At 30.1% G+C, this 25,210-nt stretch overlaps 3 protein-coding genes across 4 annotated transcripts; 1 reads left to right on the top strand and 2 right to left on the bottom strand.

Moving 5' to 3' along the window:
* Positions 1-7,366: 7,366 nt before the first annotated feature.
* LOC108460624 (uncharacterized) lies at positions 7,367-9,062 on the bottom strand. 2 transcript variants are annotated; one of them, XM_017760225.2, is made up of 4 exons: positions 8,972-9,062; positions 7,972-8,889; positions 7,719-7,891; positions 7,367-7,633 (listed from the first exon to the last, which is right to left on the bottom strand). In XM_017760225.2, the coding sequence occupies exons 2-4, from the start codon at positions 8,818-8,820 to the stop codon at positions 7,507-7,509; spliced, it is 1,149 nt and encodes a 382-aa protein (XP_017615714.1). In that variant the 5' UTR covers positions 8,821-8,889; positions 8,972-9,062; the 3' UTR covers positions 7,367-7,506. The 2 variants fall into 2 exon arrangements, with proteins under 2 accessions (XP_017615714.1, XP_052887238.1); XM_053031278.1 differs by lacking the exon at positions 8,972-9,062 and having other exon boundaries at positions 7,972-8,961.
* Positions 9,063-13,508: 4,446 nt separating this feature from the next.
* Positions 13,509-15,840, bottom strand: LOC108470030 (chloride conductance regulatory protein ICln). The gene is made up of 7 exons (XM_017771212.2): positions 15,527-15,840; positions 15,301-15,424; positions 14,508-14,628; positions 14,351-14,410; positions 14,185-14,247; positions 13,987-14,081; positions 13,509-13,745 (listed from the first exon to the last, which is right to left on the bottom strand). The coding sequence occupies exons 1-7, from the start codon at positions 15,691-15,693 to the stop codon at positions 13,659-13,661; spliced, it is 717 nt and encodes a 238-aa protein (XP_017626701.1). The 5' UTR covers positions 15,694-15,840; the 3' UTR covers positions 13,509-13,658.
* Positions 15,841-20,524: 4,684 nt separating this feature from the next.
* LOC108480132 (homeobox-leucine zipper protein MERISTEM L1-like) lies at positions 20,525-23,405 on the top strand. Its single transcript, XM_053030621.1, has 10 exons — positions 20,525-20,639; positions 20,898-20,949; positions 21,074-21,556; positions 21,647-21,763; positions 21,849-22,049; positions 22,130-22,301; positions 22,388-22,626; positions 22,702-22,830; positions 22,925-23,255; positions 23,338-23,405. The coding sequence occupies exons 2-10, from the start codon at positions 20,935-20,937 to the stop codon at positions 23,403-23,405; spliced, it is 1,755 nt and encodes a 584-aa protein (XP_052886581.1). The 5' UTR covers positions 20,525-20,639; positions 20,898-20,934.
* The last annotated feature ends 1,805 nt before the right edge of the window (positions 23,406-25,210 follow it).

Genomic DNA, 25,210 nt, shown 5'->3' with positions numbered 1-25,210 from the left:
GACATTTATTTCAACAAATTTACTTACCTTGAATAATTTAATACTTGCCTTGATACTTTAAATACTCGTATTACGTGCATTTCACACATTTTCCCACAGTAAACTATTTAGAACAATACAAGATATACGGATTAAGTAAAAGGGTGCAACTAAATGGACAAATAAACGAAGAACACCAATGTGTTAATACAGAGAGCACTAACGTGCTAAGAAACAGAGAGTGTGCTGAGGATTCTTAATGGCATGCCACTAATATCCTAATAGTTCTAATTTTTTCTTCTTGGACATAAAAAGCTAATTTCATACATTTATATACTTTACATAAGTATTTCGGAAAAGATTTTACATTTTTCCATCATTCTCAATTAGTCCCCATTTCATAAATCACAAGTATAATGTTCTTTCCATACACTTTATTTTTCTTAACATAAATATTTATCATTCAACCAAGTATATCATTTTATGTTCTTCACCTATACTTTCCTTAACATATTTCATAATTTCAAAATTTAGTCCTTTTATTTAACATAATAATATTTACTTAACTATCCTAGGTAATTAATATACTACAATAAGAATATCTAAAGAAAATAGATTAGCATTTCTCGCAAGACTTACAAAAAAAATTGAAATGATATATTTCCTCCTTTTCTTACTCCTTGGTCTTCTCTTTTCCTTTTCCTTCGATTAGATCCTTCCATTTCTTTTCTTTTTTCTTCAATTTCATAGCAAACATATAACATTTATAAAAAAAAAAAACCATAATCAAGTGACTTTCCTATGTTATTTAATACAAATAAACATGTATGGCATGATAATTTTATCATCTCTTACCTTAACTCTTTGAAAACCAAAACCCTAACTCTTGCTTTTTCTCTCCTTTAACATATCTGTGTAGGTTCTCTCATAAAACTAAGGTGCTTATTAGCCTTCTCTATAGTTTTTACTTAAGAAATACCAAAGAAAAGGGAAGGTTTTGAGCTTGGTTTGTTCAATAATAGAGGAATGACACAAAAAGAATAAAAAGAAAATATGGGTGAAGGTAGAAATAAAGGTGACGATGGGCTTAGTGAAAAGATGATAACTTTTCATCTTTTCTCCCACTTTCTACACCATTCCATAAAAGATCTCATCATTTTTAATTAAAAATGTCAAATTACTAATAAGTCCTTTAGTCATTTATCTTTACACTTTAGCCCTAATTATTATGTCGAAAAACATCTACTTGGCTAATTATCATCTTATCCTTATTCATATTTCATAATCCCTAAGATGACTCATACTTAACTTTTGGTAAAATTTCTTCTTAATCCTCCCTTCCTTTGTACCACCATTATGTATCTTTTTATTTTTCCTACTTTGGCCACAACAATTTTTATACTCTTTCAATTAAGTCAATACTTCTATTTAAAATTTTTCCTATCTAAGGAGTATTTTCTAATTTCTTATCAGGTCTAAATACTTTCTAATTTAATACTTAAAGTTTCTATTTATTCTATTCCAAGAATTTCCAACTAAATCCTAAGTCGATACTTCACTGTACCTAGCTTTGAGGCATAACGTGTATGTTACAGTTCTATAAAAAATTATTGCAGAAATTCTCTATAGAAATTAATATTCTTGTTATGCTCTGCTCAATGCTCAGTTGATTGTTTCCGTTAGTGCAAAACATTTACAATCATTGAACTTCATTGTATTCTCGAGGTTTATTTGTCAGTAACTCTTTTGCACACTATAATATAAGTGGGGGTGAATGGAACCTTAAAGAAAGTGGCATTATACACACCTTGAAGCCTTCACTAATTTTTCAAAGGTTTATTTTATCCCTACGTAATTTTAAGGTTCTATTTTCATAATTTATAAGAAATTAAAGAAGGTTTGTCTGTTCACCGTACATTCACATGCCATTATAAGGATGGTACTATGAGGATGGATATCGGCAAATGTGGTTGCATCAAGGCAAAGATCTTGTCAAATTTTGATTTAAAAGAATCTTTACCACAAGAAAATGTATGTCAAATTTATTGTTTTACTCATATTGCATGATTTATATTTCAATTATTATGTGTTTATTGAATTACATTATGCAAAAGATGTAGGTGTCTTGTGCATCAATTACTTGGCAAAAAAAAAAATCAAATGTTAGTTCATTGAATGCATGACTTTTTAAGATGCATGACTCTGATTGGTATAAAAGTATAAAACATATATCATATATCATGCAAGAAAGAAAGAAAGAAAATGGAATGAAAATGCAAGTTTGGGAAAAGGTTAATTAATGGATCGAAAAGTTACTTTCATTTTAAATGGTGATGAAATTGTTCAAAATTTAGTTGAACAAGCTTCTATCAAACAGAAACATTATGACCATTCGGGTAAGCCTTCCTAAATCGAAAAGTTCTGTCACTAGGTCCAACGAATACTTGTAAAAGGTTGGATAAATGGTTTCTTGAAACCTAAAAGTGCAACTTAAAAAGTGATATCTTTTTAAAGAGTCACTTAGGCACCTATTAATATTTTATAAATAGAAAAAAATTTGAAGAATTGAAATTTAATTTATTCTATTCAAATTTGCGAGTGAATTTTTAGTACAAATGTATTCTTTTTTATGATATATTTTTAATTTGATATATGAAATTATTTATTTATATAAATCATGATATTAGTAAAAACATTTGGATAATATTAATGAGACATCATTTTCATTGCTAAAATGAAAGTTTATAGATGATCATATAATATAAATAATTTTGGTTGTTGTTTTTGTTAAACAACCATACGCTAAATGGGTTTTATATATGATTGCACATTTTTATTCTATGTTATAAAGTTTGGACTAGATGTGATTTTGACTATAAATAAAATAAGTCATATGCATATGTATGGTTAATTTCTCTAGTCAATGTAGAATAGTGGAAAGCATTGGCTTATATAATAAGGCCCTATTCTAGTATGAAATCTTCTAGTGAGAATATATAACATGATAATCATATATTTGAAACCAAGATCATTTTGTACATATTTATTATGGTACATATGATTTTTTATACATGGCTTGAATATGATCTATAATCTCATGATTCTATAAATTTTTGAGATGTAGTAAATTTTGAAATTTACTTTGGAAGTCATGAATCAAAAATCACGTGAGTATGAAATAACAATATGAATGCTATTTGACCTATTTAGGTGATGGACATGATTTTGATCATAGTCAGAAAATAATTGATAATGTCCATGGTGATGGGTGAATAAATGTGTGATTTTATAGTCGATTAGACAATTGATGGTCATTTAATATGACTATATATGTTACACCTTGATATATATATGAGGTGTGTTGAGAAAAATAATGTTATTTGACTATAAATAAAAAAAATTTAAAATCAAGTACTAACTTTGAAAATAAGCTATAACAAATAACAAATAAGTTGTCTAGTTTCACCAAGATATTAGAGGCCTCTTTACAACAACTTACTTGGTGAAAAATACATGATGTATGGTTTCATATATTTGATGATTGTGAAATTAATTTCTTGGATATTAAGAAATAAATAAATTAGTCAAATATGAAATTGTCATGATAAGAAAAGATAAAGTGAGCACTGTAATTTGACAATAGTAGAAAGGATATCCTTGATAGCATCCTTTTGTGAAAGAATGGGTAATTAAACATGGTGAGGATGTTGATCTTGTGAAATTTCAAGACACAAATAAATATAAATTTTCACCATATGGTATGGATAATTAACATAGCTATGTTGAAATTTTGGAAATTAAGGGATGAGGTACAAGCCTATAATATTTGAGTCACCCATGATGGAAACTCAACTCAACACTTGGTATAACGTTAAGTCTCAATTCAATGAGACAAAGTGCATCATCAGTGTATGACTGCTAGCACTATAAAAAAACATATATTATATCATCCCAAAGTAAAAAGTGTTAGGTACCTATAATATGATAAGGGGAAGGATGAATATTGTACTCTTAATAAACTCATAACATAAATATGTTAGAATGTTATAATTACGGGAAGACTCTTTATGGGATCTACCTATGTGAGTGGAAGTGTGGCTGCTTCTAGGAGCTTAGAGGTTTAGCTCTGATAGCACTCATGAAGTTATAGACACATGGTCATAATAGTGTCCCTGGACACTGTACATTGACTGGTGTTGAAATCATTGTGTGAGATGTGATTGTGTGAGATGTGTTTGGTTAATCAAATGGAATAGCTAGTTCAAAACATAGTCTATCATGTAATTTCAATTAACTTTAATATATTTTCATTAAGTGAAGGTTCAATCATAAGACACCTTCATTTATGCAAATGATTTCCAAGATTATCAAAATCTAGAATATTTTGAAAATGGGTGGAGATTGTTGGAACATTTTCAAAATATATAGTGTTCCAATAATTGCAAATGAAAAGTAATAAGTTACTAAAAGTTATGTCACTTAATTAATAATAAAGGGTCATAATTATTCAAGTAGATATCTATTGAATAATTATGCTTATGGTTAAAGATATGATTATCCATTTAACTAATTATATCCTTATGAAGAGACATGAGACCTCCTATAAATAGGAGTGAAATTTCATTTGCAGGACACACCAGAAAACACATCAAAAGTTTCTTTCTATCATTCCACCATCTTTTATCTTCCTAGATTGTTTTATAAAGAATTACTACAGAAATTCTTTATAGAAATTGATATTCTTGTTATGCTCTACTCAATGTTCAGTGGACTATTTCCGTCAGTGCAAAGTGTCGAAAGTCATTGGGCTTCATTGTATCCTCGAGGTTCATTTTCCAATAACTCTTTCGCACACCATAATATAAGTGGGGACGAATAGAACATTAAAGAAAGTGACATCAATACACGCCTTGAAGCCTTCATTAATTTCTCGTAAGTTTATTTTATCCCCACACACCAACAATTGTCAATTTATCTTTCTCCTCTCCTCTTTTGGGATTATTTTACAGACATGACATTTGGGCATCAATTTGTAATGTCTTATTTATCGTTTGTACTATGTGTCATATCTTATTTGTAAGTGAAAAATAGACCCAAATTCAAATATCCGAAACAATATATGTAAATCATTTCTAATACACCTACAAACACTTATCTAGGGCAAAAGGCTTAATTTCTAAGTTTCAATATTGCCAACAACCTCTTAACCTAGTGGCAAGAGTATGTATTTTGTGGTACAAAGTTTAAATTCAACCTTTAGTAATTCCACCCCTACCCTAAATATAAAAAAAAAGTTTCAATATTTTTAGAGAAAAAATACGAGCATCCTATATTTATTGGTATATGATTCATTGTTTATAGCCTAAAATTTAATACCTATGATGGTCGATGGCAGTCTTCATTGTAAATTTCTAAAGTTATAAAGATACATATATTAATTTCTAACCTTTAATATATGTTATACGGAAACCTGAATCTCTGGAAGGAAGAAAAAGTTTAGATATCAACTTGACCACAACTTAAGAACATGCACATATTATATAAATGATTTCTTTCCTTTTTCCTACTTCAAGAGGTCTCTCTCTCATGATCTTGAGATCCATGCTGCAAATTCTTAAGTTGCATTTCATTTATACCGCTAAAAATCCAAATGCAAAGCACAAACAAAAACTCACATTTAAGAAAAACATTTTACAAGAAAGAAATCTTCGATTAATTCGATTAAATCATAACTCAATCAAGTAGAACAGTTTATTAGGGGTGAGTATTCGATTAAGTCGAGTCAAATCGAGTCAAAAAATTCGAGTTAGTCAAGTTGACAAATCATATTTTAGCAACTAAACTCAATTTGAATTTTTTTCAAATCGAATCGAGTGAAAATTTTTTGAGTTAAGTCGAGTCGAGTTAACAAATTATATTATTTATACTCAATGTTGCATTTACATGGACCGATTATTTAACTAGTAGACAAAGTATAAGATTATTTAACTACATAAACAATATAATTGTTTTACCTTTTAACTTAATGAGTAAATATTTATCAAAATAATGTAATTTTACCTTTTAACTTAATAGTTTTGATTTTTAATTTTAGAAAAGGTAAACATTTATCAAAATAACATAGTTTTGCCTTTTCTTATTCGGATTTTCAGATAACTCGAATTGTATAATTCATATTCGAGTTAAACCAAAAAAACTGAATTTTTTATTCAAGTTGAGCCGAATAACTTGATTAATTCAAATAACTCGAACTATTTAATTCAAAATTTGAATTTTTTATTAAATTTTTCGAATCGAATCGGATTTTACCCACCTCTACAATTGATTAATTCTAGTATAAAGCTCCAATGGAATATGACATAAATGCACCCAAAAGGAAGCTTTACCCATACTGAATTCCAAACTTTTTAGTCCCAGCTCCCATTTCCTAACCACAACTGGCTTACTTTGGATATGCCAAGGACTATTCTCTAGAACCTAATCCCTAGCCTCCAAAGATGAAAATTGAGCAATATAGACATTTTCCCCCCGCCGGCGTAATATTTGACAAATCCAATTTCCCATCTATAACATGGATACCAATTTTTGCAAAGCTCCAAAATTAGGGTACTTGTCAGGAAATTGAACCACAGGAGAATTTTCCCATACCTGAGCACTAACGTTAGACACTTCTTTTGGTGGCTCCCAATGTAACCACACCATTGTTAATATAAGTAGGAAAATAATCCAATGTCTAACTTGTAGAAGGGGTAAAAAGCTTCCTTTAATTAAGCATTCTTCCTTCAATGTTCTCATCTTCATTTTCCAAACCCATCCTCAATCAAACAATCCCACAAACAATAGTCCTCATAGAATCACAATCAATAGTTCAATCAAGAAAACAAAAAGAAATCAAGGTCGAAACAACAAATATCAGAAGAAAATATCCTAGAATCAGCACAATTCAAGAAAAAAAAAATCAATCAAGACCCAAGGAAAATCTCAAATGTGATATTCTTGCTATCATACGCAGAGAGCTTTCTTACTGAGCTCCTATTGTTATCTCTGCAGTAGTTCCATCACAGAGCTAGAACTTTGATCCAAACTCGAAAGAAAAAAAGTCACAAACGAACAAGGCTTCAAGTTGACCTATACTCACTCTAGTTTCACTGTGCCACCAAGGTTTCATGGGATCTTCCGTGCATTCATCTCGGGCTTAGATGCACAGCTCCTCTCAACTAGTTATTCTTTCTCAAACTTGTTAGATTAGAAAGTTGTTGATTTATTTGGAGCATGTTACTATGAGTATTCTCCAATCACTCTATCACTAAGATAATGCACTTGCATTACAGCTGCGTGGTATGAGAAAAGACGATCTAAATATCCATGATTTAAAAAGTAGACAATATTTGAAGAATTGTACTTTTATAATTATATTCATAGATAGAGGTTGAACATAAATATAACTAACAAAAGACACTAAAATATTTCTTGTAGATGTACAATTTTACTGGAAATGTTCCCTTATTGTTCATTGAAGCGAGTTGCTTAAGCACTTGCCAAGGTTCCTTGATGAAATTGTGTGGGAATTGTCTCAATTTCGCTAGGCGCTGCACATTCATCTCCATCTTCCTCAGTTTCCCATAGGAAACTAGCATAAGCTGCATGCACATGGCTGTAGAAAAAAAGGCCCCATAAATGAAAGCTTTCAAGCATACAAATTAAGAAACAAGAATGCAGGAAAAGCGCATTATGATTACCTATCTTGAGGAGAGACTTGAACTGCTCGTTCGAAGTAGCTTGAAGCTCTTTCTTCATCACGATGTAGCTCCCACACTAACTTTGCATATTGTGAAAGTGTTTCACCGTCTTTGGGGTCTACTAAAATGGCTCGACTGTAATATTCTTCTGCTCCTTGAAGGTCTCTCTTTGACTGTTGAAAATGCTCAGTGATTATAAAAGAAAGAAGATGAAAAGGTTAATTGACTGTAAACTAGTAATGAAAACACTCACCTGATACAAAAACTGAGCATAGTTCCCCAGAAACAAAGGGTTCCCAGGATTTTCCTCCACCATCCTCTTGTAATACTCCTCAACTTCATGGTTATCGCCACCATCTCCGTTTTTGCCTCCCGAATTAAACTCACCACCTCCACCGCCACCACCCCAACCGCCACCACTGCCGCCACTGATACCGCCATCCGTGGTTGTCCCAATCCCAAGCCCTCTCGGAAGAAACATTTCTTGACCCACACCAACATATTCTTTAACCTGCTCTTTCAACAATATATTCTCCATGCTGATAGGGTTGAATCCATGGCTACCACTGACAGCCATTACCCTTTCTTCATTTTCGTTCAACACTTCTTTCTCTTCCTCGAAATCACTCCCTTCTTCTTCATCATCTTCTTCCTCACACCTTGCGCCCGATTTATAAAACGAAAAGGAAGGGATGGTTTGCAACATCAAGCACTTCTTGTTGTGCCTTGCAGAAAACTTCTTAGGTTGGTTCCGCTCGTAGAATTCATCATTGCCATCGCAAGCAGCATGGGCGAGCCCTTCCAAGTTCCCTTCAGATTGAGCCCGACGAAACCCTGTAAGCTCAAAATCAGAAAACTGATCAACAACAGAAGGAGATACCGGGGAAGAGCCACAAGAAACTACAGTAGATAGGTGGACGGAGCCTGGAGAAGGATGAAACGAGAGCCTGTTATGGTGGGTGTGACCATGAAAAGAGCTCGATGGGTAATGCCTAAAGGGGCTGCTGGTTTCATAGTAATGATTGTTGTTGCTAGGACTATCAGCAGCTATGGAAGATACCAGAGATCCAAGAACTGGTGTTGAAGAACTTCTCAAAAGCATTCTCTGTTTCTTTTTTCTTTGGTGATGGTGCTTCTGTGGTGGTTGTTTGCTGCTTTGGGATGTTAAATTCTGTGAACAAATTAAATAGGGTGGGTGAAAAACTAAAATAACTTGTCTAAATAACAAGCCAAAATGCATGAATGAGACATACCCTTTTTGAGTTTGAAGAAAGACAGCAGCCTCTAAATAATTTCAGGAAAATAAATGCAAAATTATTAACAAATTATTGGTTAAGAGGAAGCAAAAATAGGAAATGAACATGCAGCTTCCTGTTTGGTTAATTAGAATTTGATAGGGGTCTAATTCTGCTTTCACTCCCTCTATGCTACAAACATTTGAAATTTGATCATTCCACTTTTAATTTTAGGAATTTAATTCTTCTACTCTTTTGATTTAATAATTAAAATCTAAATTGATAACATCCTCAAAAGAATTTATTAAATTGGATTATTTGGAAATTTTAAAATTAAAATAGTTAATACTACACACATGAAAAATCAAATAAACAAATAAAAATGTTGTGTCTACGTTATCAAATTCTCAATTATGAATTTGAAAATTTAATGTTCTTACGCACTATTCCAAAGAACAGAGTAAAATTCTGTATTGTCTGTTTTATTTACATGGCTTTTTCGTAACTTTAAATTGATCGATATTATTATTGAGAGAGAGGTAATCATGAATCCCAAACATAAATTATAAAATGCACGATGAATAAAAAAAAGTCATAAAAAAGCCACATAATGTAATTGAATAGAATTCCCTTTATGGTATTCATCAAATAAACTTCAATTATTAAATTATTGAAATTAAAAGTAAGGAAATTAAATTTGAAATATGCAAAGAATATAGGAATCGAAAGTATAATTAGATTTTTTTATAGGAAGGCTAAAATTAAATTTCCCAAGAAAGTTCAAAATCATTTGTGTGGTGGAGGTTAGCTTTCAATTTGATCTTTGTAAAGGAGAAAAACTGAAAACATCAAGCTGTTCTCTTTTTGTTTTTGAAGTCATTGAAGCTGTTAAAATAAAGGGATAATATAACTTTTAGTCCCTAATTTTGGTAAGTAGGTCCATATTGAACTTTGAATTTTTCTTTTTATCCACTTTGACCTTAACCCCGATTAATGACCATGGAAAAAAATGGGGATAATATAACTTTTAACACCTGAACTTGGCAAGTAAGTCCACATTGGCCCCTAAACTTGACAACTAGCTTCACTTTAGTATCTATACTATTTTTTATTCATTTTGGCACTTTAACTTGACAATTAGATCCATCTTGATCCCTGAATTAAAAAACTTTAAAAGTTTGGTGATGTGACACATATGAAATTGTGTCACATTATCACTTGAAAATTAAAAAAAAAATTAAATGATAATGTGGTACAATCTCAGAGTGTCATATTCAATGTTTTAATAACTAAACTGATGGTCGAACAAGTTAGACCACTAGTTCTTGATTCAACCAATTCGTCCGTCAGATCAACAATAATTATTAATTAATTAAAAATTCATAAAATGTAAAAAAAAAAAGTAATATCAATTTTATATTTAATGTGGTACAATCTCAAAGCGTCATATTCAGTATTTTAATAACCAAACCGATGATTTAATAGGTTAGACTACCAGTTCACGATTCAACCAATTTAATCAATTCGACCGTCGAACCAACAATAATTAAAAAATCATAAAATCTTTAAAAAAAATAAAACTGATTTTATATTTTTTAACTTATTTTAGATTTTTATGAATTTTTAATTATCTATTTAATTATTGCTAGTCTGACAGTCGAATTAATTGAATCAAAAACTGGTGGTTTAACTTGTTTAACTATCGGTTCAATTTATTAAAATATTGAACATGAAACTCTAAAATTATACCACATTATCGGCTAACATTTTTTTTCAAACTCAAAGTGTCGTGTAATTAAACTTTAAGGTTTTTCAAGTTCAGGATCAAAATGAACCTAATTGTCAAGTTCAAGTGTCAAAGTGAATAAAAAAAGTACAAGTACAGAAGTGAACTTAGTTATCATGTTTACGGACCAATGTGGACCTATTTTTCAAGTTTATGAGTCAAAAATTATATTATCTCTATCTTTTTCAGGCTAAACTAAATGAATAACGATTTTTAAATTTAAGGGCTAAACTAAATGAATAACGATTTTTAAATTTAAAAGTTAAAATGAATTTAAAAAAATTTGAGGGTCAAAAATTATATTATCCCAAAATAAAACTAAAAAAACAAAAAGGAATCGACGTAGGCATATAGCACAGCTAATTCCATCGGCATTGAAAATTCACAGCTGGTCGGTATTAGAATCCCAATAGAGACCAAAACCCAGATGTCCATGTAATGAACACGTTTTAACAACGTTAGACACGTGGAGTTTTGAAGGTCTTTACACGGATTCATTACCGTACACGTGGAAGAAAACAGTTCCTGATTGGAACATTCCTGCTGTGGGACACCTAATCATCTCTGCAACCTTACAATAATGTAAGCAATTTTGGACCATGTTGTGAATTTGGACCTTTCCATTTTTGGAATCTTTCATCATTGAATTGTGGTCACCTTGAATCTCAATTTGCTCTCACCATTTACTTTATCAATGCATCTGTCCGCCATCATTATTTACTTATCATCATTTTTTTTTAATTACTTCTTAAACCTTCACACTTAAAAAAATCATTTAACTCTATATTTAATTTTTCATCTCTTTAAACTTATATTATTTATCAAATCATCTTAAAATAAATTAAAAATTAATATTTATTAATTTTACTAACGTAACAGATCCACATGTCGGCAATTAAGTTATTTTACAAATTAAAAATAATAAAATTTTACATTTTTATTTTTAAATAATTTAAGTAATTTTATTTTTTATGTATGCCACAAAAAAGATTAACAAAATGTTAATTTTTTCGTCTGTTTTAGGTGATTTGATAAATTATACAAATTTATAAATTAAAAAACGAAAAATTAAATGAAAACTAAAATAACGTTTCTTTTAAGTTGAAAGGCCAAATAAATCATGATATCTTTATTTTTTTATAAAAATGTAGGCAATAGAAACCATTCCCAAATATAAAAAGGAAAAGATTGAAGCACGATTTAATAAATACTTTTTTCTTTTAGGTATTCACTTACATTTAAAATTAAATTAATTTTACATTTTTATCTTTTATATAATTAATATTTTAAAATTTAAAAATGTTAATTTTTCATCTATTTTGGGGTGACTTGACAAATAATACAAGTTCCGGGCTAAAAGAGGTAAAAATTTAAATAGATTAAAATGACATTTTATAAAATTAAAAATCCAAATAAGTCGTTATGCCATTTAATTATAAAATATATTTATTTCTTTTAAATTTTGACATATAAATTAAAATAAACAAATAAAATTGTATATTATAAATTAGATTACGAATATATTAATATTATCTTTTATGTATATATAATGTTAATCTCATACACTTAATTTTTATTAACTACAAAATTATTTCTACATTATAATTATTATCATATTTAAAATAAAATTATATTTATTTAATTAAAATTAAATTTTATTACTTTTAATTTATCCAATTATATTAAATGATTTTATAGATATAATATATCATATTATTTTTAAGTATAACTTTTAGAGATATGATCAAATTAATAAACAATCACATTAAATAATATTCAATTAATATTACTTTTATTATTATCACATGATAGTACTAATAAATTATTGTTTTAATAATATAATTAATAATAAAAATTATTTTCACCGATTTAATTTCTGAATTCATACTTTTATATATATATAGTAAACTTTTGAAAATATATAAATTCCATTTTAGTTGATATCATTAATTAATTTTTAATCCCATTTTAATAAAATTAATTAAATGTAATGTAAAAGATTATATTAATATTCAAATATTTGATTTTGAATAAGTACACCTATGTCTCTAAAAAATTATCTAATAAATATTAATAAAAATTTTAAACTTTTCAATGTACGGAATAATTATCCATAAATAAATATAATAATTAAAATTAATATTTTCATGTACCAATAATTTTAATTTGGATTTTATGATAAATTTCAATTAACTTTTTGTCTGACAATTGGGTTAAAAATAATTTTATCAATTACCCAAAATTTCAATGAATTTGGTTCTACCAATTTTTTGATAAGTTTAGCCGGTTCGAATTCCCGGTTCAATGACGGTTCCATGCAATTCACTGAAAACCCAATCCAATAGTGTGGACTAGTACACCGGTCCATTCAGGATCCCAAATATTTAGTCCTGTAAGCTGAGAAAGAGTTAAGTCATCGATGATGATTGATGACTATGGCCCAACAGAATTTTCTTTCCGTAAAAAACCGAGCAATTACAACAAATATATCAAATCATTAACAATTACATCCCAATTAGAGGTCAATTCAAAAATTCTTTTTCTGGAAACATGCTGAAATTTAATTGACCAGTTGATAAAAAATGTCATGGATGATAACATCAAGGAAATTCACTTTTTTTTCCTGCTCAGAACGTTGACCAGTTTAAGATTCCACAATCACATTAACATTGACCAGTTTAAGGCTCAACAGAAATTCACTTGTTTCCCATACGGTAAGTTCATTTTCATGGGAAAATAGGATAGCATATTAATGCCTAAAGCAGCACATTCAAATCAAATGACTAGTTTCTTAGAAAAGATAACATTCATAACATACAACAAAACTTAGGCTATGGGTGCAAAATCAGTTAAAAATTAACACATGCATTCAGTTCACTCTTTGCCTTACGGATTAACAGGCAAAAATGATATGGGAACTTACTGCTGTGATTGATGATGATGACCAGTATCCGCATCTTGTTCCATCTCTTCGGCATCCTCAAATCGTTGATCATTGATTTGAAGCTGCAAGTTTGTTGCAGAAATGAGACAATCCCAAGAAGCAAAGCAAAAACGGAAGTAGAAAATGTATATAACAAAAAAAACAGATACATACATAAAACAAAATTTGCAGTTCCAAAAGTTTTATTTGATCAAGTTTGAAGCATTAGGATTTGATAGTGTTGGCAAACTTAATTTACAGCCAAATAGGAATGAATTTCACAAATGTTCCAGCACCATGAAGAATGAACAGTAACTAGCATACCTCAAGAACACTGCTAGCTAGGTCATGGTGACCATTTGAATGACCGATTGTGTTTGTTGGATTCTGGGAGAAATGCCATTCCACATCATCACCAGCTGGAGATACAATATGTGATTAGAAATGTAAAGAGCATGCAAGCATATAAGGAAACCATTGAGAGAGGCAATCAAGAAGGTATTCGTGTTGTCTATTCCATACCTCCAGCTTCATCTTCCAACTGATCAGCACTAAAAATCCAATTATGTCCCTCTTCTTCTCCTTCTAAATAAGGTATAAACAAAAACAGTAAATCGCCATTCAGTCACAGAGAAAAAAATGTCCATACAACAGAAAGTACATTTCCTGATTTATAACTGGAACTCACCTTCAATAGGCTCCGGATTTAGTTCAGCACACTCACAGAATACTTGAAAAAGAGTATCCACTTTTACAGAACATATACATAAGTCAGTATTAATTATCACTACAGACAGAAACAACAATCTAAGAACTAGTAGCAGGAAATACTGAATCATACACACATTGGTTAGCATCTGAAGGAATAAACCTCATCTCTCTGATCTTGGACAAATCTAAAACCTCGCTACATTCAGAATCCGAGTCCTCAGACTCATCTTCAACTTCATCAGCTTCAGTTTCAATCTTCAGATAAAAAGACCTTAATCAGACAACATATAAAGGGACAAAAGAAGCATGCTAATATCAGACAAAAAAAAAAAAAAGTTCAGGGCATAAAAGCTTTTATAATGGAGGAAAAAGAAAGAGAAAGAGAGGGCTTCTTTACTACAAGCTACACTGAATATCCCCATTGAAAATACACAGAAGTAATGACAATGCATTCTAAAGTATAAAATTGAAACTTTATTTATGATAAAAGTTGGTATTCCTAAATAAAGTTTAGAGTTTTCTGTATTGTTTAACTTTGTTTCCACCCAAAAATTTTAAATAGCTAAATGAGATAATTAGATATTTGTTACAAAATTAGGCTGGCAGCTAAATTCCACATTGAACTCAATACCTCTAAACATCATGTCAGTTTAAAACTAAGATAACTACAAAGATTTAAGATTTGGAGCCACTGCATAGCTTGGTTCATCAGCCTAATTGTACGTATCAACAATCCATAATAAGTTCTATTTTCCTTTCTTTGCACTAATCAACCAAATTTAAACTAGTACCAAGCTATCAACCAGTCACATAGAAACAAGATCATGTTGTTTTATCCATGAGCATGATTAATAACAAACATCATCAGAAAATCAAAGACCAAAAAAAAAAAAAAAGAAATTCGAAAAAGGAAAAGCATAAGAAAACCTGAGTGTAAATACAGGGAGAAGGGTAAGCCTCGGGGTCCCTTGAAACGGCGTGCAGCGACAGAGACAGGAAATCAACGGCGTAGCCCTTTTCTCTGTCCAATTCACTCAGCCAAATCACTTGCCTGGAACCGCCCAAACCAAAAAAAAAAAAAAATGATGAATGGTCAGTTTAAATGCCATTGAAATGATGATGATTACATGCAATAATTAGAGTAAGAAGGTACCTGGTGGTTATGTAGAGAGTGCCCAGGGATTCCGAGGCACGGTTACCGACTGCAACGGAAACGGAAGGTTGGACGTGAACAAGCTCCTCACCGTTATCTGTATCGAGAATCGGCTCTCCGACGCCGGTTCCAGCTCTTGCCGTGAAGTGCCTGAGCCCTACCGCCATTATCTCTAATGACCTGAGCTTGCTGTGGGTTTTTCTAGGGTTTTCGCTTTGGTGGGGTGGAATTGAATCGTTTTAAGACTTAAGATTATCAGTGTAGCTTTATCGGTCGTTATATTAAAACGATTTTTATAACTTTTTCTTCTTCCAATAATTATTCCCTAAACATTTACTTATTTTAGTGGCCTAAAGGCCTCTAAAAATTTCTTAAATTTTTCAAAAAATAATAATTAAATATTTATTTTTTATACTAAATTGAGTACTTGAATTGTCAAAATATATAAAAAGTTTAAACTTTTTTAAATTTAATTAGGTATTTAAACTGTCAAAATACACTTTAAAGGTTAACTTTAATAATTGACTGTTAAAATTAGTTGCCCCTAATTTTTTGAAGATAAAGCTTCCCCATGTTACAACCACGGCGTGACATATGGAAAAATAATTATAAAAAATAAAAGTTATAAAAATTTATTAAATTTTAATTAAAAAATATATAAGTTAAAAAATTATAAAAATCGTAAAAAATAAAAATTGTAAAATTTATAAAAATCATAAAATTTATAAAATGCATCAAAAGACCTATAACTATTAACTTTTAACTGTTGATTGTTAAAGTTAAAGACTCATTTTTTTCAGTTAAAGCCACCATGTCGTAGTAACAAACATGACATATGGCGAAAAATGATAAAAAATAAAATCAATAAAAGTTATAGAAAAATTATAAAATTTTTCTTTTGGTATAATAGTTTTTATAACTTTTTTACTTAATTTTATAATTTTTATATTTTTATAATTTTCTTACGACTTTATAAAATTTTGTATTTTTTCTATATTTCTATATATTTTATAATTTTTATGATTTTTATAAAAATTTATAATTTTAATAAATTTTAAATATTTTTATATTTTTATTAAAATTTAATAATTTTTAGACTATGACATGTGATAGCTTTAACTGGAGAAAGTTAGGGGCGGTTAACTTTAACGGTCAACTGCTAAAGTTAATGATCAAATGACATTTTGACAGTTCAAGTACCCAATTGAATAAAAAAACAGAGGCTTAATTTCTTCTTCTTCTTTTTTTTTAAAAAGTTTGAAGACATTTTTTATGTATTTTGAAAGTTCAAGTACTCAACTGAGTGCAAAAAAAAAAAAAAGAGTGTGGCTTAATTGCTTTTTTTAAAAAGTTTGAAAGTTTTTTACACCCTTAAGCCTTATAAAAAATTTCATTTTAATCATAAAACTATTTAAATATATTTCTTTTAATCGCTATGCGGTTAAATGTTCCCTTATTTAAAAAAAAATTGGGAATCTCGTACTTTACATTTTCATATTATTGAGTTTTTAGGTTTCCGAAATAGTATAAAAAAATGCTTCGAATCATTGTTATATGACTCGAACATATTCTAAAAAAGTCTAGACATTTCAAATTGCTTATTGACATAGACAAAATCATTGAAAACCTTTGAAATTATTTCAGTATTGAACCTTTAATATATAATAGTTCTAAATCAAATCTCTTTAGAAAAAAGATCTTTGGTAGCATGCTTCAATCCCTAACTACACACTTCACATGTTTCTAATGATTCACATGGCATGATCAAATGATACAAGTTTTGAATTTGAATGGTCACTCAATGATATAAGAGTTTTTGTTTTGTTCGGCCAACTATAATTTTTTTTTTCAATTTAGTCACTAAAGTTTTTAAAATTAGATTTTTTATTGGTTTTAGCCCTCAATATTTATACCTTCTATCAATTTTGTCTTAATTCTAAAAAAACCAATAAAGCTAGCCTAAGCATTCTTACTTTTTAGTTTTTAAATTTTCAATCCTCTCTACATGATAATTGTTAAATTCATTAAGTTATGTTATTTCCCAAATCTAGCGTGACAAACATATTATCATATGTGTAATTCCATGTTAGTTTGTTATTTTCACATATTACTCACTAAAAATGTCGCTAATGGATTAATGACTATTGTTTTGTGTCAACACTAAAATTTAAAAATTTGAAAAGTAAGGAGACTTAGAATGATCCAATTGGAGAATATGAACTAAATCTACAACTGTGCGCATAGTACACAAATAGTAATTGAATTTAACTATACGGATTTAACTGTTTGTTTGAGTCGGGACTAATATTAAAATTTTGAAAAGTACATAGATTAAACTTGACCAATTCAAAAAGTAGACTAAAATTGATCAAATCAAAGTATAATGACTAAATCTATAACTTTCATAAAGTAAAGAGACTAATAGTAGAATTTAACCTTTAGAAAAATACAACACAATAGTATTTGGACTCAATATCTCAAAATATTTATTCTTTCAACTTTATTATCTCAACCAAAACCGGGTTTTAGTTTTCCTATAAACTTCTTTGTGAAAATAAAATAAAATGAAGAACACACAGATATTACGTGGAAACTCTTTCTGGAAAAAACCACGGGCAAAGGAGAAGAAAATTCACTATGTCGAATTCGAATAATTACAAGAGGAATAGACTATGCCTATTTATAGGCTTGTAAAGCCATATTTTAATAGGAGTGTAGTAAGATTGAAACACCTTATTCTAATCAATATAAAATAGATAAAGTTTAATAAGGTTTAAAAACCTTATATTAAAATAAAATAAAAGAAATATAGTTCTATATGGATTTTACTTTTATTTTATTTAAATAAAAATTGAGTCACTTAATTCTAATATTCTTTTATAAATTTGTTACATAAAATTGTTTATCTACGTCGTGAGTGTGCCACAATTTAATTTTTATTAATTATTTTTAAAATGTTATCACTATTTCTTATCTTCTATCTATTGTATCTTTTCTATTTATATCTATACTTAGACTAAATATTAAATAATTGATTGATTTAGTATCATCCATTAACCAAATCCCAATCAATTGAGAAATTACCAAAATTTCTTTAATTTTATAAATTAAGAAACATTATTTTGAAGATATAAATTACCAAAGTTTAGGGATAAAGTTGGGAAAATTTGTCAACTACTAAATATTGTCATATCACGTATAAAATTTATAAAAATCAATAATTAATCTGCCTTGAAACCTAATACTAATATGGTTTCCAAAACGCTCAATTTTACCATTTTAATCAAAATATCTTTCTTTTATTTTTATTTTGCTACGTAGTATGCTTTTCACCTAAAATCATGATTGTGTTATAAATTGAAATACTAAATGTATTTACGAGCAATCACGCTCAATTTTTTTATTTTTTACATAATATGTTTTCACCTAAAATCGTGATTTTGCTATAAATTGAAATACTAAGTGTAATTACAAATAATCACATTCAAATTTAATTATTAAATGGCTTTACAAAAACTATTTAAGTGTCAAGAAGTGAATCTCTTAAAGGATTTTTTAGGCTTATAAGTCCAAAAAATCCTTTAAAAAATCAATTAAACACATTGAATTTACATCCAATTAAACTTTTTTATCAAAATTAAATACAAATATTAAATCTATAGTTTACATAAAATAAAATTTCTAATAACAAAATTCAACCTTAATAAATTTGAAATAAATAGAATATTATGATTATATCCTAATGAAGTGTGATAAGATTAAATAATTTTGTTGGGATGATGGAATGCAGAGAACGGGAACATCTTCAGATTTTATTCTTTATAGAATTTAATAGTTAGTGTATTTGACCAACATTTTTTGTGTTGATTAATGAAATTTAAAAATAAAAAAAATGGTTTCACATAAAACTTATTTAGGATATGATTAAGTAAATTTAATAGTTAGTGTATTTGACCAACGTTTTTTGTGTTGATTAATGAAATTTAAAAATAAAAAAATGGTTTCACATAAAACTTATTTAGGATATGATTAAGTAAATTATAAGTTGCATTATTATTATTATTTAAATTAATTAATAGAAGAATTAATTGTTTTTGAAAGGATAATATGAGAAGTAAAGAAAGCAACAAAAAATTGATTTTTTGTCGGTCGAGTTTTAATTCTATTGACATGGGTATTGTTGTCAATGCAAAAGGATATGAATTCAAGCGACTATGGATAGTTTTAGATATTATGTAAAAGAAAAAACAGAAATGATCAAAATCTATAATAAAAAATAAGATTATTCGAAAGAATAAGATGTAATTTTGTTGTTATTCATTTTCATTCAATTGAATTTTATTTATATTTATAGTATATGATAAGAGTAAAAGATAATGATAAAATTTTACAAAATTAAAGATAAAAATAAATGAATATATATAGATAAATACTAAGATAAATAAATTATTTATCTTAGATAAAAATAGGAGGACTTATCTCCCATTAGAAATAATCACAATAATCTATATTATTTATAACAAATATCTCATTAATAATTTAAAATTTTAAATAATTAATATTTGATATATTAATGGCTGTGAATAATTATCAAGAAATTGAAATTCGAATAATTTTTTAATTAATAGTAAATTAAATTATTAATTTTTTGGATGAATTAATATAGAATGGCAAAACCTTAACAGCAACACAATTAGTATAACTCGAAACTAGACCATACCTGAAACGCTGAACACATTAATTATCAGGTCGATACACGAATTCAAATTAAATTAATAATTTTTCGAAGGGATCTGCCAATCTTTGAACTGAAAATGAAAATAGCATCAAATTGAATAATTACATGAAAAGAGGGGACAGAATATCCAAACAAAATACTGTTTTGTGTGGTCATAAAAATTATTTATTAATTAATTAATAATGTATGATTGGCAAATTGGAGAAATACACGTGTCCATTTATATAACTGCCTTAAACCCTTCGGAACTTTTAAAGTTTAAGCGGGAAATAACTGAAAACAGAAACGATTCTTTGTCTCTCTCTCTATATAAACCCTCTCCCTCTCTCTTTCTTTTCACTGAAGAAAGATTAGAGTTTGTTCTTCTTTTGCAAGGTATTTTCTCTGCTTTTTTCTAAAATTATTTTAGTATTTCCCAAGGTATTAGATTTTGAATCATCAATATCAGAGAACAAACAAATTTAAGTCTTTTTTTTTTTTTTGCTTTTTTAAATTGCTGATAATCTTTGAAAGATTTTCTTTAAACCTGCTCTTTGTTAATCCATCTTCATTTTTTTTTAATTTTCGTTTTCGTTTTCATTTCTTGGTAATGTTTTGTATGTATTACATAAATTTTCAATTTTGATACATTAGGTCGTGGCTTGGAAACCAAGGTGTCGAAGATCTAACAATGAACGTTAAACCGGTATAGTATAAATTTCCCCCAGTTTTCATTTTTAGTAAACCGATAAAAAGGAGAACTTTAGCATTTAATTGTGATAATTTATGGGACTTTTAACATACTTGTCTTCTTTGGAGTCGTGGTGCAGTTTCCTGGACCTTCGTGTATTCGCTTATATGCAGATGATGATGATGATAGAGACTTTGTAGATGAAGGTTTTGCAGAGAAGAAAGGCAAAGACAAAGGTAAAGGCATTACTGAATGCAAATACAAGGGAACTTCTTCAGCTGAGTTGAAAACGTTTGGGGGACAACAAATGCTTTCTGCAGATCAAACAATTCTCCGTCGAGACCTTTCGGTTGCGTTCAAAACATATAAACGACAACTCAGTAATTACCAAAGATTGCAATTGGCAAACAATTATTGTAAGGCAGCTTACCTGGAGGTCATGAGTTTGGCAAAGGAATCGGGAACTTGGGTACGAGCGAAGCCCAGATTAGGTAATCTGGATGATCTCGTAAACGAGTTCCGAACCCCTCCTTTGCCTGGACGGAAGATGGAAGTCTCTGTCGCAACCGCAGTCATTCCGGATGTCTTGGCATCCGAGATGGCCGAAATGATGACGCTTTCGGTGAGTATTTTGGAGGTTTATTAGACTCCTTTTTCGTTTGTTCTAGTAGCTAGCCCCTTCTTATGTTATTGTTCTATATATGTTTCACAGAGCAATCTGTGGTCTAAGTTACTGTTTCCCCTTGTCAAATATGTTGAGGGGTCTAATGTAGTGGGTAGTCTTCAGTATTTAAGCTATGCGGATGTATCCATCAAGGCTGCAGTACAGGTAAACTGATCTTACATGGCGTTTACTTGCCATTTAGTTAGTGTCACTTGTTAGTCCATCAACCAAATATATGTTTGTTCCATAGATGTATGCAGAGCTTCAACTGCCAACAACATTGGTACCAACAAGATATTTCGAGTTTTTGCGATATGGGAAAGAGATAATGGATGGAATTTACATAATTGTTGATGTCTCGAGCCGTTATTCCGATCCTTTTGCAAAGCGTAATAGTGAAAGAAGACCATCAGGGGTCATAATCAGGGAACATGGACCTGAAGATTGTGAGGTTTTACTCTTTTGTAACTTGCTTTTTAACCTTACTGTTGCTTCAATCATTGTAATGGAAATGCTTTTTACCTTAAACAGATTATATGGATTGAGAATGTGGAAGTGGATGAAACCAGAGAAAACTTGTACTCCACAATAATCGGTTCAAACTTGGCATATGGTGCACACCGTTGGGTAACCACACTGTTATGGAATCTAAAGCGTGACAAGAGCTCATTTTCCGATCTCAAAATCGATGTGCATCCCGGGGGTAATAAAAAGACTTGTTCTCTTTTCAGTTTTTTTCTTGGACATTAAACTGTTTAATTCCATCATTTGTTTAATGTTGTGTTGCAGCTGGTTCTTTTCTTTTGGCTTTAACCCAAGCCATGAAGCGTTTCTTCATGGAATGTGTTTCTCAGCATCCTGATGAAACTGCACTTACTGTAATAACTAGTGGTGAAGATCCAATAAGGATTCTGCATAACAAAAAACTTAATGAATATATATCTTTTGTCGGCGTAAACAGTTTCCGGGTTCAAGCTAAACCCCTCTCAGTTTTTCAATTTTTAATGAAAAAGGATCTCCAGTTGGAGGTATGAAATATCTATATACATATATAACTCAGTTATTCAATTATTTTTTACTGATGAAATATATTATATGTATAGCAGTTTCGTGTGTTTGGAGATAGTGAGACAAATGAGGTCGGTGAGGAGCCTGAGCTATTGTTCACATTTGGCACTGATGATAAAAGCAATATCATCTCTCTGCACAAAAGGGTTACAAAAGAGGTCCAAGTTTGCTCACAAATTAAAACCCAAATTTTCCTTTTTGTTTAAGTCTTTGCTTACATAAATACTTTTGTTTCTGTTTTCTGTTTGTATGCGGCAGGGAATTGTATACGGCTTACAAGAAGCTTCAATGGATGAATATTGCTCCTTTATCCTATCCAAAACATTGACGGAAGATACGGTGAATGCTCACATTGTTTGTGGGAATAAAAGCATTTATGAGGACAGTAAATCTAGAATGGCTAACATAACTCCTTCTGGGTTTGCTATAATGCCTGATGGTCCTGGGGGCCTCCATTGCGATGCTTCTCTTGTAACCTTTCTCGTGCAGCTATATTATGATCCTTTAGGAAATCCTGTTGATGTTGAGTTTGTTAGAAAAGATTTTCTAAGTGATTTGAACAGTATCATCAGAGAGTTGAATGAAAAGGGTAAGTGTTGAAAATATGAGAATATTGTTACAGAAATTACTTAATTGGAGATCTCTTCTCACAGTTTTTTTTGGTTTTGCAGTTGTGGGGGAAAAAACGAATGGAATTGAGATCATACATTTGACACAAGGCAAGGCTAGCTGCATCTGAACCTGGAGGAAGCATAGATGGAAAAAAAAACAAGAGATACTTTTCTTGCAGAAACCAATTTTAATTGTTTTTCTACACTTCTGATATAGATATAGATATAGCTATAGATACTTTTCATGTTGGTGTTGAGAGCCTGAATGTGGATGATAAATAGAAAGAGAAATTACAAGCAAAACTTTCCTGTGAATGTTGATAAAGATACGTTTCTTTTTAATGCCAAAAAGTTATGACCTTAGCTTTTCAAGCAGGCTTTCATTAAGCTAATATTAATTGACTCCCTTATTTTTAATTTAGGGACAATTATGGAGGCATGACCACCTCCTTTGGAACTGATGACAAGGCCTCTTGTCCACGCAAGTGTGGGCAGTTAGTTGGTGACATATTCTCATCATCCTCAGTATTTTCGACTGATCTTCATTACTCATCTGCATCGATTTTCGACTGATCTTCATTACTCATCTGCATCGCCTCATGAAAAGCATTCAAGAAATGCTCCTTTCATTTCTCAGTCACCAACTAATGCTGCAGCTTTGCCCTTTACCACAATCATCTAATCAAACGCTGCCTCAATCCACAATATCAAGTCACTTCAACAATGAAAATAGTGGTTCTTGGTGAATATGTTCGGGTTTCCTTGATTTTCCTATAAGCAACCCTATCTGGAGCAGTCACGTAGCAAGCACTAGTTCTAGTGGTAGTCATGACATAAAAGGACTTGTGCATTGGCCACCAATTGGAATGAGCTTCTTGTTGAAAACGTTATGGATATGGAACCAGATTAACTTAAAACTTATTGGTATTGTTTCATATTCCCTTCATGTTGCTTGACATGGCATGTCATGTGGCAAAACCATGCACAACTATTTCTGAACAGAAACCCCAAGTACACTCAGCACCTTCCAATCTCCATCTGTAGCTAGTCGCAGTATTGTATACTCTTCATCAGCAAATAATGCCCCAGAAAAGCCACGAATGCGGTGGCGCTTCATGAAGCCTTTGTTTAGGCTGTCAACCAACTAGGTGGTGTGGACCTTTTGACTCTCATGAAATTGCTATTAATTTTTCACTTTTTTTTCCGTCCACTTTTGGACGGATGGTAATTTGCATGATAAGAAAGAAAAGCTACCTCCTATTTTCTGTACTACCTAGCAATCTTTAAATCCATTTTCCTTCCAATTTTCCATCCTGCAGGTACATACACCTCTCTTTTTATTATTAAAGAATTTGCTTATGTATGTGTGCTCAAAGGCACTGGTTAGTTATTTCCCTTTAACTGGAGATGCCGCTCTCTTAGCTGATGACTCTGGCAGTCCTCTCTCTTAGCTGATGACTCTGACAGTCCTATATTTCTGCAGTTATCTGTGTTACTTCATGTCCTTATCAATGAAGTGATCATTGTTTCTTTTCATTTGGTTCAATGGGTTTCAGAATCTTTAGCTGTCCAGTGAAATTTATGATGCATGTTTATCGTGCACTCAATAATCCTATTCTCCTATTCTGATTTATGATGCAAGTTCTCTTGTGAGACTGGGGTTGTCACTCAATATCTGGCTGAAACTATGACTCTTGTTTGCAGGAACCATGGAGAAAAAATCGACTCCAAGGGTCTTACTTACTACAATTGTTCCATTGATGCTTTCATTAGTAGGATAGATAGAGCTTCTCAAGTTCCAAGTTATGTTTGTTGTGGACAATTGCGTAAGCACTTTGGTATTTTAGTTCATAAAACATATAATTAATTTTTAAGAAGGGTCAAAAATAAAAATTTCCATTTATTTAAATAATTAAAAAACTTAAATTAAATG

The sequence above is a fragment of the Gossypium arboreum genome, chromosome 7, assembly GCF_025698485.1.
Source record: "Gossypium arboreum isolate Shixiya-1 chromosome 7, ASM2569848v2, whole genome shotgun sequence".
Lineage (NCBI taxonomy): Eukaryota > Viridiplantae > Streptophyta > Magnoliopsida > Malvales > Malvaceae > Gossypium > Gossypium arboreum.
Note: the sequence above shows the minus strand (reverse complement) of the source record. Positions and strands in the feature narration are given on the sequence as shown.

Excerpts from the sequence above, each read along its gene's own strand:
- LOC108460624 (XM_053031278.1), bottom strand. The coding sequence starts at position 8,958 with ATGCATTTTGGCTTGTTATTTAGACAAGTTATTTTAGTTTTTCACCCA. Across the intron at positions 7,892-7,971 it reads ATGCTCAGTTTTTGTATCAG|TCAAAGAGAGACCTTCAAGG; the intron begins GTGAGTGTTTTC and ends CATTTTCAACAG. Across the intron at positions 7,634-7,718 it reads CAAGTCTCTCCTCAAGATAG|CCATGTGCATGCAGCTTATG; the intron begins GTAATCATAATG and ends TTTTTTCTACAG.
- LOC108470030 (XM_017771212.2), bottom strand. The coding sequence starts at position 15,693 with ATGGCGGTAGGGCTCAGGCACTTCACGGCAAGAGCTGGAACCGGCGTC. Across the intron at positions 14,248-14,350 it reads AAATCCGGAGCCTATTGAAG|AAGGAGAAGAAGAGGGACAT; the intron begins GTGAGTTCCAGT and ends TACCTTATTTAG. Across the intron at positions 13,746-13,986 it reads TAGCTAGCAGTGTTCTTGAG|CTTCAAATCAATGATCAACG; the intron begins GTATGCTAGTTA and ends ACAAACTTGCAG.
- LOC108480132 (XM_053030621.1), top strand. Across the intron at positions 21,764-21,848 it reads CCATCAAGGCTGCAGTACAG|ATGTATGCAGAGCTTCAACT; the intron begins GTAAACTGATCT and ends TTTGTTCCATAG. Across the intron at positions 23,256-23,337 it reads CAGAGAGTTGAATGAAAAGG|TTGTGGGGGAAAAAACGAAT; the intron begins GTAAGTGTTGAA and ends TTGGTTTTGCAG.